Source organism: Podarcis raffonei, chromosome 7 (genome assembly GCF_027172205.1).
Source record: "Podarcis raffonei isolate rPodRaf1 chromosome 7, rPodRaf1.pri, whole genome shotgun sequence".
Taxonomy (NCBI): domain Eukaryota; kingdom Metazoa; phylum Chordata; class Lepidosauria; order Squamata; family Lacertidae; genus Podarcis; species Podarcis raffonei.
The window spans coordinates 86,808,779-86,822,560 of NC_070608.1; the positions used below are offsets into that span (position 1 = coordinate 86,808,779).

Consider the following 13,782-nt stretch of genomic DNA (forward strand, 5'->3'; position numbering starts at 1 on the left):
CCCTTTATCAGAAAATAATATGTCAATATGTTAATCCCTTCATTTTTGACTAGTTGCATAGTTCCATGTTTTGTTGCACCTAACTTTATCTCCATCTCCTTTTGTCTGTTGCCTCTTTGTCCCTGATGACTATAAATTGTAAAGCAGTTCTGCTTATAGAAGCCATTTTCAACGGTATTAGCCTTTGTCTCCCTGTCCTTTTAATCTGCATTATATTGTAATTTTGCAGTCCCCAAAAAAGGGACACAGGATTTCAGCTTGAGATCCAACCAACATGGAGTACATTGGAATGATTTTTGCATTTAATATTCTTCCCCTCAGCTGGATTCTGAGTTGACTGCACGCCATGAACTACAAGTTGAAATCAAGAAGAAGGAAAGTGATTTTGAGCAAAAAATACAAGATTTTCTTCAAGAGAAAGAAAAACTAATAGCTGAGAAAGAGCAAGTCCTTTCAGAGAAGCAGAGCCTGGAAAAGGATAAGTCCTTGCTAAATGACAAGGTAATGTATAGGATGGAATATTGCCCGAATTTATATTGGCCATAGGGGATCAGTGTGGTGTATTCTGTGTGTTCAGATCCTAAGGGGCCAGACCTTCTTGTACCACGTTGATAAGGAAGCCCCGGCTATCCCCCCCATCCCCGAATCAGACAATCACCAGCCTTGTTGATACCAATAAATGACCAATCAAGGGCTTGGAATGAACACCTGTATTTCTCCCCGAAATATATCTAATAAAGCTAAATCCAGAGATTTGATTATACATTGTCCAGTTGCATTACCAACCTCTGAGAAGACATTAACCCCAAATTGGGTCGCTCTCACAAAACCGTCATAAACATTGAAATAAACATTTTACCTCCCCTCCCCTCCAGCATAGTGAGGAGCTAGCTAGCTGAGGAAACATGAGCTGGTTGGAGGGGTATGTGTTGCCATGTTTGGATTATTTTTGGAGCCAATTCCCGACTAGAAGTAGAAAGAGGTTTGCATCATTTTGCACCCATTTACATTTTCGATACCAATTTGCCTGATCTCAGCTGTGATGTGAAGAACCAAGGAAGCAGCGCCAGCGCAGAGATCAAAGTGCAGGATCAATCAATCAAACCTTTATTGCATTAGCATACAGCCATAGCAGGATAAGACAAAAATGCTAGAGAGAAGCAACCTAACAAAATTCAAAACGATATTACTGGCATTATGACATTTAAATTACCCTAAGACAATAATGTAAAAATTTAGTTGCCAGCGCCGGGAATCTAAAATGCGGATGTATATAAAGCATATAATGGCCCCAAAATAGGCTCGGCACATTAGGTTAAAAAGGTAATAAAAAGAATTAAAACAGGTCCAGGTCTGGGACACACTTTGATTAATTTACAATAAAAACTAATAATTCTAATGTGGGCTCTCAAAACAATAGAGGGGAGGCCCAGTGCAGGATCAAATAAAGTGCAGTTTGTTTTGCTGGCATGGAAATATGGTGCTCTGCTAAGCTTACTTGTTCCATTTCATTTTTTAAAATGTAGATGGCTGAGCTTGCAAACGAACTTGAAGAGACTAAGAAGAAGATGGAGCAGGTCTCCTCTTTATCTGCAGAGCTCCCACAAGAGCCAGCTTCTTTACCTGGTGAGGCAGCAACACCGCCACCTCCCCCGCCCCTTCCTGGCATGGCTGCAGTGCCTCCGCCGCCTCCACCACCTCCGCCACTTCCTGGCGCGGCTCCACCCCCACCTCCACCCCCACCTCTGCCAGGGATGCCAGGGATGCCACCGCCACCACCACCTCTTCCTGGGATGCCAGGGGTGCCACCACCGCCACCACCGCTGCCAGGAATGCCAGGGATGCCGCCGCCACCACCACCGCTGCCAGGAATGCCACCACCACCGCCACCTCTTCCCGGGATGCCAGGGATGCCACCACCACCGCCGCCTCTGCCAGGGATGCCGCCGCCGCCACCACCGCTGCCAGGGATGCCTCCACCACCGCCAGCTCTCCCTGGGATGCCAGGGGTGCCGCCGCCACCACCACCTCTTGGGGTGCCCCCTCCTCCCATGGCACCTGGGTTTGGGTCCTATGCAGCTCCAGTTCTCCCATTTGGATTGCCTCCAAAGAAGCAATACAAGCCGGAGGTTAAGATGCGAAGAACGAACTGGTCCAAGGTGACGTTCAGTTAGTGGATTTATAAATACGCCTGCCCCCTCTTCCTTGTCCACCAGGCCTCTTAGCTCCTTAGTCTGCCATTAACAATTGAAATTTTAGTGAAGAGAAAGATTAGCTTTTCGGCACTGAGTGAAGAGGGAGAGTAGCTAGTTGCTGCGTTTTCTGTGATACTGATGTAGCTTCTCGTGATTTCATGAAGTTAAGGTTAGGGGAGATTCTCTCTCCTCCTGTCTCCAGTGGCCGTAGCCGTTTATGCGTGGAATAGCAGCAAAAATGTTTGTTATGGAATACATCGTTTTCACAGCATTGGTTGCGGAAGGGATTGTCTTGACAGGGGTCAGCAAACTTTTTCACTGTCCCTCAGACCATGTGGGGGGCTGGACTATATTTTGAAAAAAAAAATGAACGAATTCCTATGCCCCACAAATAACCCAGAGATGCATTTTAAATAAAAGGACACATTCTACTCCTGTAAAAACACCAGGCAGGCCCCGCAAATAACCCAGAGATGCATTTTCAATAAAAGGACACATTTTACTTATGTAAAAACACGCTGATTCCCAGACCATCTGTGAGCCGGATTTAGAAGGCGATTGGGCTGGATCTAGCCCCTGGGCCTTAGTTTGCCGGATTTATGTAAAATAAGGAAGATAAGTCTTTGGTGTATAGATGTAATTACGGATAGTAAAGTGTGAAATTCAAAAAGAAAAGAAAAGCGTCCCCGGATTCATGGGAAACAATCTGGTAACCATAAACAAGCCCCTCAGTGCCAATGCCTATGCGCAAGGGAAGCCTACGGTTGCTGTTGGTTTTAATTTATTCATGCATAAGAGAAACAGTCTCCCTTCCTTCCTAAGTTTACCCCCAGCTATCAAAGGCTTCATCTTAACCTGAACAGAGAGAGGATGCAGGTTGTGGACACAATGCCATATTGATTAGCTGTTCTGACGAATAATGGAACCAGGCCAGAATATAGTGGGGTGGCACGGCTACCTGGGTAAAAATTCACAAGGGATTCCTAAATCACATTATTAGGAAAGCCTTATATGAAGTTTGGGAAAGGAACAAAAAATTATTAGAAGCAAAAACCCCATGGTGCTTGTCACCAATGGAGGCGGAGGCGGTAAGAAGAAAAAATATGGATTCAAATTAGTGGACGTATAAAGATCTTTTAGAGGAAGTATATAACAGATTACAAATGAAAACATATGAAACAGTAAGACATACAGGAATAGGCTGGTTACAATACCATCAATTAAATGCAGTTTTTGAGGAAGACAAGAAAGTAAATGGATTTGATAAGAAATTATCTTAATTAGACAAAGAATTTATTATAAATGATGATAAAAAATTATCCAAAATGTATATATTATTATTAAATGGACACTTAAGAGGTGAAGAGGTTAAAGATGTCATGGTCAAATGGGCACAAGATTTCAGTCATACAGTTGTTTTAGAAAAATGGGAAAACTTATGGAAAAGAAACATAAGATTTAAAGCATACAATAAAAGAATTTTTAAAAATATGATGTACAGAAGGTATCTTACACCCTTGAAATTGACTAAAATCTACAGAAACACCAGTGGAAAGAGTTGGAGGTGCAAACTTAAAGAAGAGAATTTCTTCCATATGTGGTGGATGTGCCCTAAAATTAAGAAAAAAGGGATACCATTTATGAAGAATTAAAGAAAATGTTAAGATATACTTTCCCCCCAAAAAACAGAAATGCTTTTATTCGGCCTATTAACAACAGACATCCCAAAAGAAACCAAAGGAATATTTTTGTATTCAGTAATGGCGGCCAGGATAGTAATTGCTAAACATTGGAAAAGTAACATAACACCAACAAAAGAAGAATGGGTTTTTAAACTGTCAGAATATATTGAATTGGCCAAACTTACAGGTTTAATAAGAAATTATTCTAATGAGAAAATAAGGAGAAAGTGGGAAGTCTTTATAAAGTATGTGAAGAGAACCGATTCCCAGATTCATACTTGGTTTAGCTTAGAATAAAAATATCACAGGTAATTAGAATAATTCTCCAAAAATTTAATCATTATAGACAACCAGTGATATGAGGAATAAAGATCCACATGGAGTTAGTTGGAAGTCAATTTCTTTTTCTCTCTCCCCCTTTCTTCTTTTTTTGGTGTTGTTTTTCATTGTTTTGTATTTTTGATTGCAGATTATGTTATGTTTACATCCTTGTAATTTTGTTTTTGCATTTTAATTTATTTTGTATTGTTTGTTCATTTTACTCAATGTTTGTTTGTGCGATGTATAAGTCTGATATGGGTTAAGAACACATTGTTGCCCATTTACAACAATGTAATTGTTATTGCAGTTACTGGTGGTGATAATTCGACAGTTAGGCTGTGAAAGAAGCAGAATACCAGCTAAGCCCAAACGGAATAGAATAGTATTGGCTTCTAAATTCTAGTTCAGCACTAAATATCCACATGCATCTGATGAAGTGGGCTCTATTCCACAAAAGCTTATGTCATAATAACCTTACTAGCTTTATGGTGTTTCAACATCATTGATACTTTTTTTTAAAAAAAAAGATGTCCAAGTTTGCTACTCTCCTGTAGAAACATTAAGTAGAGTTCGTTTGTGCCATAATTTCTGCCTGTCTTACTTCCCCTATAGATTTCAGCTTACCAGCTCTCTGAAGGCTGTTTCTGGGTCAAAGCTAAGGAGGATCGTTTTGAGGATGATGAACTCTTTGCCAAACTGACTCTTTCCTTCGCGACTGCACAGGCCAAATGTAAGTGGTGTATTTGGGAGCACCATTAGCTGCAGTGGAAGGTGGGGAGATGCCTTCAGGAATTCTTCATGGGAAGCAGGTGGCGACAATGGCCACATGGGCACATCATTCTAAGCCAGAAGCGCTCGCTGCCTGAGGAGCAGATCTCAGCCACTTTGCTTCTCCCTGGGCATTTCAAGGTTAGCATGGCAGCTAGCAAGGTTTGGGAACTGGAAGACGAGGCTTGTCTCAACAACTCCAGTTTTGCTTTGGGGAAACAATTTTCTGTGGACCTTTAGTGATCAATGGAATTAGAGGCAGGATGTGGGTTGGAGCTGGTTTGCGTTTTGTCTCATGTGGTGTTACCACATATTGATATGTACTTTTCTCTCTCCTCTCTTCACTGGTGATTCTTGAATTGGATTCATTTTGTCATGGCTGGCTACAGCCAAGGGTGAGTACCTTAAACATCTGCAACTTGGATTTTATTCCTATTTATAATTTTGGCAGGTTGGGAAACCCATAAAACATGTTTTAATCGTCATCATACGAGAAGAATAGGAAACCAAAAATATAATTCATCATATTAAATAATACCCCTATTATTAGTTGTCACCTTTATGTCTCTCGTTTTTTATTATTCCAGACTGATTCCAGAATTCTCAGTTGTGGAATCGGAATCAGACAGTTAGAGTTCCAAGTGCCATTTAATAGAGGGATGCAGAGGGTTCGAAACATGGGGTGGGAAACAGGAAAGGGACAGTGTAGACCAGTGAAGACCCTGTAGCAGTTGCCTGGTAGTTCTGACCATGCCCAGCCATGCACTGCTTCGGACTGATGATATCTTAACATTCCTTAATATTTTTGACAGCCGCAAGAGCTTTAGTTGCTGAATATGAAACCTCATAGGCTCTGGGAGTCATTGACTTGCTGCCTAGTCCCATGGTATTCAGTGCTTTCATTCATTTGGCCTCGGTTCCTACGGAGGTGGTTAATTAGTTCATTCTTCGTTATTCCGCTAGCAGTACAGGGAGAAGAGGTCTGGCCTAAGCATCTACCTGATATGCTATTGCCCAGTGTGGAGGGTGATTTTCTAAGTTTTAAAGCTTTTTGTTAAGTCAGCTTCCTTTCTGTTGAGGAAATCAAGAATGCAAGTGCTTAGCCTATATATGAGGAGGCAGTTTGAAGAACTAGTCACTTAACAGACTGAAGCTATTCTCTTGTTGATCAGTTGGGTTTTTTGCTGTCTCTCTGGCTGGATAGAGTTTTCTCTCTTTTATTTGAATGTTCCTCTCAGGTCCTGATGACCAAAGCTAATAAGCACACCATCAGACCTGTTGTCCTTTCTCAGCAGAATTAGCCTAGTTAAAAGTAAGCTATTCCTGATGCTGCTAGCCTGCACGTTAGTTAGGTTCTAATTTTATCAACTCTGGGGTTCCTGTGGTAATTGTCAGAAGGCAGCTCCCGGTCTTGCATGAAGGAAATGTCACTTACAGAGTGGAGAGCTCTTTCTCCACCTTCCTGTGACTTCTCTCCGCAGCCCACGGCAAGCGGTTTGTGCTGAGTGCACACAATTCTCAGTTGCTGTAGTCAGGACAGGATATCTTGGTGAGAAGGGTGATGTGGGATGTGCTGTCTTTAATTTGCTGTATCTGCCTGTAGGAACAATAGCTCTCTTCTTCCCGTTTTTTTTCTTTTTTGGTGTGTGTGTGTGTGTGTGTGTGTGTGTGTGTGTGTAATTGACATAGATACCCAACTAGTTGTTCATATCTTCTTTGTTGTTCTTATAACATTAAAGCTTCAAAATACATAACCATTATCTGTTTAATATCTGAGCGGTCAATTGACCAAATATCTTTTTTGTCTGGTGATATACTTGATCTTACCTGGATCACCTGTGGAAATGAAACTGGGAGTGGAAAAGATAACTGTCTGAGTTGCCTTCTGTCTGACAAAGGAGACAGTGGCCACTGGTTAGCTTCACTTGAAGGATTAATATTTCACCCTTGATCAAAGTTGTGGTAGATAAATGTTGTTGAAGCCACAAATAGCACCTCTGCATTTTTTAAAAAGGTAATCTTTTATTTATGAGAATGAATATAAAAGGGCACTAAAGCTATCAACACAGATGTCTTGTGGGATCTTGTCCTCATGAGAGCTCCATTTTCCCCCTGAGCCTTCGATTTTTCATTGAGATTGCATCTGCACTTAGTCCTCTTTAGTGGAGTTGGTTGTCTGCAAGCAGAGCAGTGGTGTCTGAAAGGCACGGACTGTACTTGGGCCCCAGACTAGCCCATGCATAAGTCATGCATTCTCCAGGAGCAAGAAGTTCATTTCAACATTTTAGTGAGGGCCCTGGGGCTGTGGTTTTAGAGTTAGGCAAGTGACTCTTCTGCACTTTTCTTTTCTCTCACTCTCATTTTTTTGTAACTTGGCCTTTGTCATGTATTAGGTCAGTCTGATGTCTTATGACAACTGAGTGCATTGGAGTCATACTTTAAAGGAATCCTTCCAGGATTTTCAAAGAATGCTAACAGCTGACTTGTGCCTAGTGAGACTTGTGCTGTATTTCCAAATCATCAACGTAATTTGTAACCAAGGAGACAGCAGGATGTGTGCAGACCCTCATTTTGGCAGATTGTAAGCCTTGACACTGCTTTCGAACAATATCTGGACTGCCATCTTTGCCAGTTCCTTTTGATCATCAGATTCGCTTCACAGCTCCTGTAAGCAAGTGTATGTCAACAGGCTTATTTTCTTCAAGCACTGATTAATTGTCCCTGAGCAAAGCATGCTTCCAAAGCAAGGTCAGCTGCTGCCGATCTCTTCTTTTTTTCAGCTCTGCTTTTCTCCATTTATGGGTTCTGTCAAAGGAAGTAAGTCTTGGGCAATCTGTGTAGCTGTCCAAGGACTCTGTGCTGGATGCCCTTGGGATGATCGCTCCAGTGCTTGAGGAGGAAAAAGCAAACAGGTGCACTCCTACTGGTTTCTTCCTGTTTTCTTTGGCAGAAAATTCCTAGCCACTCCTATTAGGATCCATGTTTGGCTCCTTTTCCCATGATGGCATTACCTTCTGTAGGTCAGCTAGTGATGCTGGAAGCCAGAAAGGCATGTTGAGCAAACATTTTGGTTCGAGATGTAATTCTTTGGTATAGAAGATTCATGCAACCACCTGACACACACATGTGAGTAGTCCTCTAAGAACGATCGCCTCCATCTCTTCCTGTGTCTTTAGGTGCAGAATAGTCATAGAAACCAAGAAACATTTTCTCCAGAGGAGATAGGCGTGACTTCTGCCCAACCAAAGCTCCAGGCATGTTTCTTGGTTTATAAAGAAGCACAAAAACATGAAGTACAACATACGAAGCTACAACCGTTCAACTTAGCTTGCCGGATTTTCACTGTCCTTCTAAAGATTGTGTGTTTCACTGTTTATCTCTGAAAGAGTCTCGCTTGAAGTATTGCCTGCCCGGTAAGGTCCATTCCTTTGAGCTGTTTCTCTCTTGCTCTGTTCCAGCCATCTGGGTCTTCAGTGAATATCCCCCATGTTCAGGAAATGAAATCCTTTCTGGATAGAATATATTTGTGAATGCTAGTGCAGCCCTGTTAGCATTGCTCTGTTACAGAGGCAATGAATTGATCAGAAGGGTTTCACTTGTGGTTCTTTAACAGTCTCATTGTGGAGTTTTTTCAATTGTATTTTGTCTCCAAGGGGTGTACAGACATATTGCCCGTCCCTTCCACACCTTGATGTAATACTGACACCAGAGGCAGGTTCTTGAGGCAGGAGGGTGTCACCAGGTGTACCACTTTCTTTCCCAAAAGTGATAGGGTTATCTGGGAAGAATTATTATAGCAGAAGAGTACGTGTGCCCTCTAGTGGACAAGGTGAAACATTACACTGGAAGTAATGTGAGACTAAACTACAGAAGCCAGGAATCTGGTTTTTGGATCCTTAATATAATCTGCAAAGTTTGTTATGATTCTCACCATGTCTGTGAGATAGAGTCTCTGGTCTCATTTTACAAAGAGCACCTGTGATTCAGTAATTAGCCCAAGGCAAAACCTGAATTCAGATGTTGCAGGCGCAAATCTGCTTCTCCCGGTTCTACCTGTTTTTCTGGATCTCTCCTGTCTTTCATGGTCCTACACCCGAAGCTCCATGCTTTGCTCTTTCATAGCTTCTTCATCATCTGAAGCAGACTGGTTGTCTTCCCTCTCTTTGCCCCTCGTTTCTAGTCTGACTTTCCCTCCTATCCCATGCTTAGTTTTACAATTCGTGGTGTAACAACTTTAACGTGAGCTGAAGCTTCAAAAGGCATGCGTTCCTCTCTTTTCCCACTTCCCCATTCCTCTCCCCACAGTTAAACTCTTACTTGAACAAATCCAAGCTTCACTGAACTGCAAATGTCCTAATTTTCCTAAAGATAGTTAATGATGTGTTAGATCACAACACAGTAGCAGAGGAAAGCTGAGGCAGGGTCGAAGGGATCATGATCCGACTTGAACAGAACGAATAGAGTAAAATGTTCATTTTGGGTCACATTATAATTAAACAGTTGGGAGGGACCTCAAAGGTCACCTGCGTTCGGAATTGGCTGAAATAGTTTCTTAGATCTATATTGCAAGCTCCCTGCTCAAGGGAGTCATGCCCCAAAGGCCCAGATCTTTCCATTCTTACATAGCCCTCAAGAGTCTGTCCTCCTGGTGGCTGATCCTGGAGTTCATGCTTTACTTAGAACTCAGCCAGGTTCACTGTTGCCCTAAGCCTTGCATTAGCTCCCATTCTAGGTTTGGCAGGGGGCTTAAGGCTCCGGCAGGTGTCTCTTGCTTCAGGAAGGATCTCTCTGGTGCTAGAGCTTCCTGAAGACTTCGTTCCAGGGGAGGATATAATTACACAGAGCAGGACACACTAGCTCATTGTTCTCAACAGTTTTGAACTTTTAAGTCTTGCCCCTTTTATGCTCACCAACCATCCTTCCTGTAGGTGAGCATGCTGAGAACTGTTAGTGGAGCCTGCTGCAGCGCAGGAGGATCTGTAGAGTACAGTGTTCACCCAAGTGCTAGCATTAGAAGGATTTGCTCAAAATTGCACACTTACTAAAAACTTACTAAGTAAATAGAGCCCCCTCATTCATTTCTATGATGAGTAAGAATCTCTCAACTGTGTGCTTTGAGTGCCACCTAGTGGAAGTAGGGAGAAGGACACGAAAGAGCTCAAAACTTTGTAATACCCGTGTTTCATAAATAAAGCAAAAGAAAAGACTGATTTGAAAATTCATTTTACGTTACGTGTATTCAGCATAAAGAACCTGTTTCCAAATACATTATTTATCGGTGTCTATGTATATTGCAATCTTATGATCACCAGGATAGAATTCTTTCAGTGAGGCTTGTATGATCAGCCTTTTCGTGCATGTTTTGCCTTTCTTCTGCTTTAGCTTGCACGTGCACGCCATGTTTTTTGTGCATTGTACAGAGGATAGGCAATAATGGTGTAACGTCCTTACATCTCTGTTAGTGTACCAGGTCAAGTTGTTTCTCATAGCTAAACAGCTTAACAGGCCTTTAGCAAATCCAAAGTTTCATTGTCTACATTTTTAAGTAGCAAGATCGTACACACTCCATTAGCGGGGACGTCTGGAATAGTAATGCTCCAGGCCAGATACTTCGCAGTATCTGCATAGTGTTGGGAGCTTTTGCAATAAAACATGTGACAGGTACAGGTACACAGTGAGAAATATTTTATATGAGCCATTCACACATAGCTTCTTTTTTCTTTAGTTTTAGATTAGGGTCTTTCAAGCACACCTAAAAATTCCAACTATGAATGGGGCAGGCATGTACATATAAAATTGTAAAGGGCCAACTTCGCTCCATGATTGGCTGTGATTTCCTGTTGAGCGTATAGGCAGTGGAGCGTCCCTCAGGTGCAGCTATAGGTAGGACTCTGCTGTGACATTTCACTGGGGTGATAAATGTGTTAAGGACCTAGTGTCAGCATGGCAGAACAGAAGGGGAACCAGCCTGTTTGGGCCCCTAAAATAGTGAAATTACCAGAGGGAGCGGCCACATGACTGCTCAGTCTGCCATATCCCCTTCAAAATTCCCACAGGTTGAGATTTTGGTGAAGTACGCTTTCCTTCATGGCGGAGGGAACATTGCTGTGTTTTCAAACTTCAATAAATGCATGGCTATCCCATGAAGTGTGTTGCAGGGGCAGGGTTGGGGGGGCAGAGCTTTTCTATTTGGTACATTTCCCAAGTGAGGATAAGCCAGTATCTATAAGACTGGATGCCTCTTGGAGTGTCAGAAGAGAAGAGAGGGTCCGTTTTCTTCCAGGCCCGGTTTATGTCCCCTGGATGGCACGGCTGTTCCTGCGTCGTCATAAGGGAAGCAGCATCACCTTGCTTTGAGCGCTGCTTTCTCGTGGCTTCGCCCCATTCCAGTCATTTATGCGGGAACGACTGTGAATAGTTTGGTGTCACCTGCAGCCTCACTGCACGCATGTTGTCAAAAGTGGGGTGGGAGGGGAAGTGGTCCCACTGTAAATAAATGTGAATTAGTCGCAAGAGAATGAAAGATACAGTTTTAGAGAGATGAAATTTCCGCAGAGGGTCACATAGATGTGCAGTCACAGGGGTACAAACTGCTGGCTCAACTACCATGACTTTCTGCATTCATTCTTGCACAGAAACGTGCCAGCAGCAATATTTGAAGATAACTCGAAACCCTGATTATACTAGTAATCTGAGAGTGCTACAGATGTACGACTTTGTCCTGGAAACAAATGGTCATCAGCAGGGCTTTTCTCAGCTGGAAGTTGCTGGAACTTAGTTCTGGCACCTCTCAGGTGGGTGCCATTGCCATTGCAGTGGTACCTCAGGTTACAAACACTTTGGGTTACAAACTCTGCTAACCCAGAAGTAGTACCTCGAGTTGAGAACTTTGCCCCAGGATGAGAACGGAAATTGCGCAGCACTGGCAGCGGGAGGCCCCATTAGCTAAAGTGGTACCTCAGGTTAAAAGCAGACCTCCAGAACGAATTAAGCTCATAACCCGAGGTACCACCGTATAAGAGAACAAGGGAGGTGTTCCTGGTGAGTTCTGGCACCTCTTTTTGTTGGAAAAATAGCACTGGACATCAGTCTGGGATAAGTGGCTTGTATGTGTATTCTATTCTATTTTTAAAGAAACCTTGGGGTGACTATAGCACACCCTTGCTGTGGGTTGTTTATTTGCTTCATATTTCTTATGCTACCACCATATTGTTGGGGTATTTCTTAAGTGAGGAATCCTTATGTTCCTTTTTCTAGTGGAGGAAAAAAGGGAGAATGCTTGCTTGCAGTGCTTCTTTCATCCGCCAGATGTGCGCAGTTGAGCCACTTTGGCTCCGTTTCCTGGCAGTGATGTCAGAGCCATTGGATTGGAGGATGCAGTCGGCTGACATTGTGTCACCAGGGCGGTGGCTCCCCTCCTCCCCCTCCCTCTTCCCCCTCCCCTCCCCTCCCTCCCCCCTCCCCTCCAGCTGGCCTCGTTTCTCAGAAACAAAGGAAGGAAAAGCCTGGGTGTTTCTTTCCCACAGACAAAGGCTTTTCTCTTGCTGCCAGAGCCTATGGCCCCCTCCATCTGCTCCTTTCCTTTCATGCCACCTATTCCCCAGTGGAGAAACTTTAGCAGCAGCTCAGATCACATTTTAGGGGTTCTTTTGTTTTTTCGTTTTAATGTGGCAGAGGAATTTGCCAGTCCCTTCTGGGCGGGAGGCTAGAGAGAACCTGAGATGGCGATTATTATAATCTGGGGAAAGCCTTCCATCTGCTTCTGAACTATCACATCCTGCTTTAACCCTTCCCTGCCCCTTTGTTTTATGCTGTGGAGGTGCTGCAGATTAATATTCTGGAGCTCTCTTTGGGAAGGGGGGCGGCAGCAAATCACTGTAGGGCTCTTGCAAGCTTTTTTCGGCCTTAGCTGTTTCCCTTTTTAAGTACCTCTGTGACTATTTGCCTTATTCTGCTTTGGGTACTGCCCTTACTTGCCCTTGAAATTAATTCTTTGTGCATTTTTGTGAAATGAACGCCCCTTATTTTGCAGCACTGCTGGGACACTCCAATTCCCTTCACTCTGCTGCCCTTCCTGATGTTGCCATAGACTTCTTTTTAGCCCTGAACTCCCCACAAGGGTGCGCCTCTGTGCCTCACCCATGCCCTGCAGCCCTGGCAACTGCTTTAGGCTTAGGGACCCACCCGAATGTCTAAAATGTGCTTTCCCAGCACTCCTCTGCTGAGTCACCCAGGTTGAGCTTGGGAAAAGTTTGCCGTAAGCTGTTCCTGCAAGTCAGGGCATTCACCCACACTCATCCCAAGTCATCTTACATTGCTAAAGTTATAAGGCTGACCATTGTTCTGATTTCTTAGCCTCAGGACAAAGTATAGGCCTGTTTTCTAGATCTTCCTCTGAGTCATCACACACACCCTACTTTGCAGATTGCCAGCTCTTTTATGTTCTATACTGAGCAGCTCAGGAGGAGACTGGCATCGTTTATCATTTCGCAATCTGCCATGTGTGTTAAATTCATAAGAGCTGACTACAATACTCAAGACTTCTTAACATAGAAGAGTCAGTTCAATGTATGCATATATATGCTTACGTATATACAGATACCTTGCTAGATGAGCAAGTTGAACACTAGTTCAACTTTCTTTGGTAAAATCCCAACAGGCAGTAGAAGACCATCTGCCAAAAATTGCTCAGTGGTTCACTGGTGGATTGTGGTCTACCTTCTGTGTACTCCTGTTTCTTCCATAAGCCGCACAACACACATGTTTGAATCTCCTGAAAGGATGATTGCTGGAGAACCACATGCGTGCCACCTTGG

The 13,782-nt window shown here is 43.2% G+C and overlaps 1 protein-coding gene across 4 annotated transcripts in view; it reads left to right on the forward strand.

Moving 5' to 3' along the window:
- Positions 1-13,782, forward strand: part of DIAPH1 (diaphanous related formin 1) — an 81,265-nt gene that overhangs the window by 37,661 nt on the left and 29,822 nt on the right. For all 4 annotated transcript variants that reach the window (XM_053397341.1, XM_053397342.1, XM_053397343.1 and 1 more), the window contains 3 exons: positions 322-501; positions 1,527-2,159; positions 4,811-4,928. In XM_053397341.1, the coding sequence (XP_053253316.1) occupies positions 322-501; positions 1,527-2,159; positions 4,811-4,928 (931 nt within the window). The remainder of the gene's footprint in view (positions 1-321; positions 502-1,526; positions 2,160-4,810; positions 4,929-13,782) is intronic.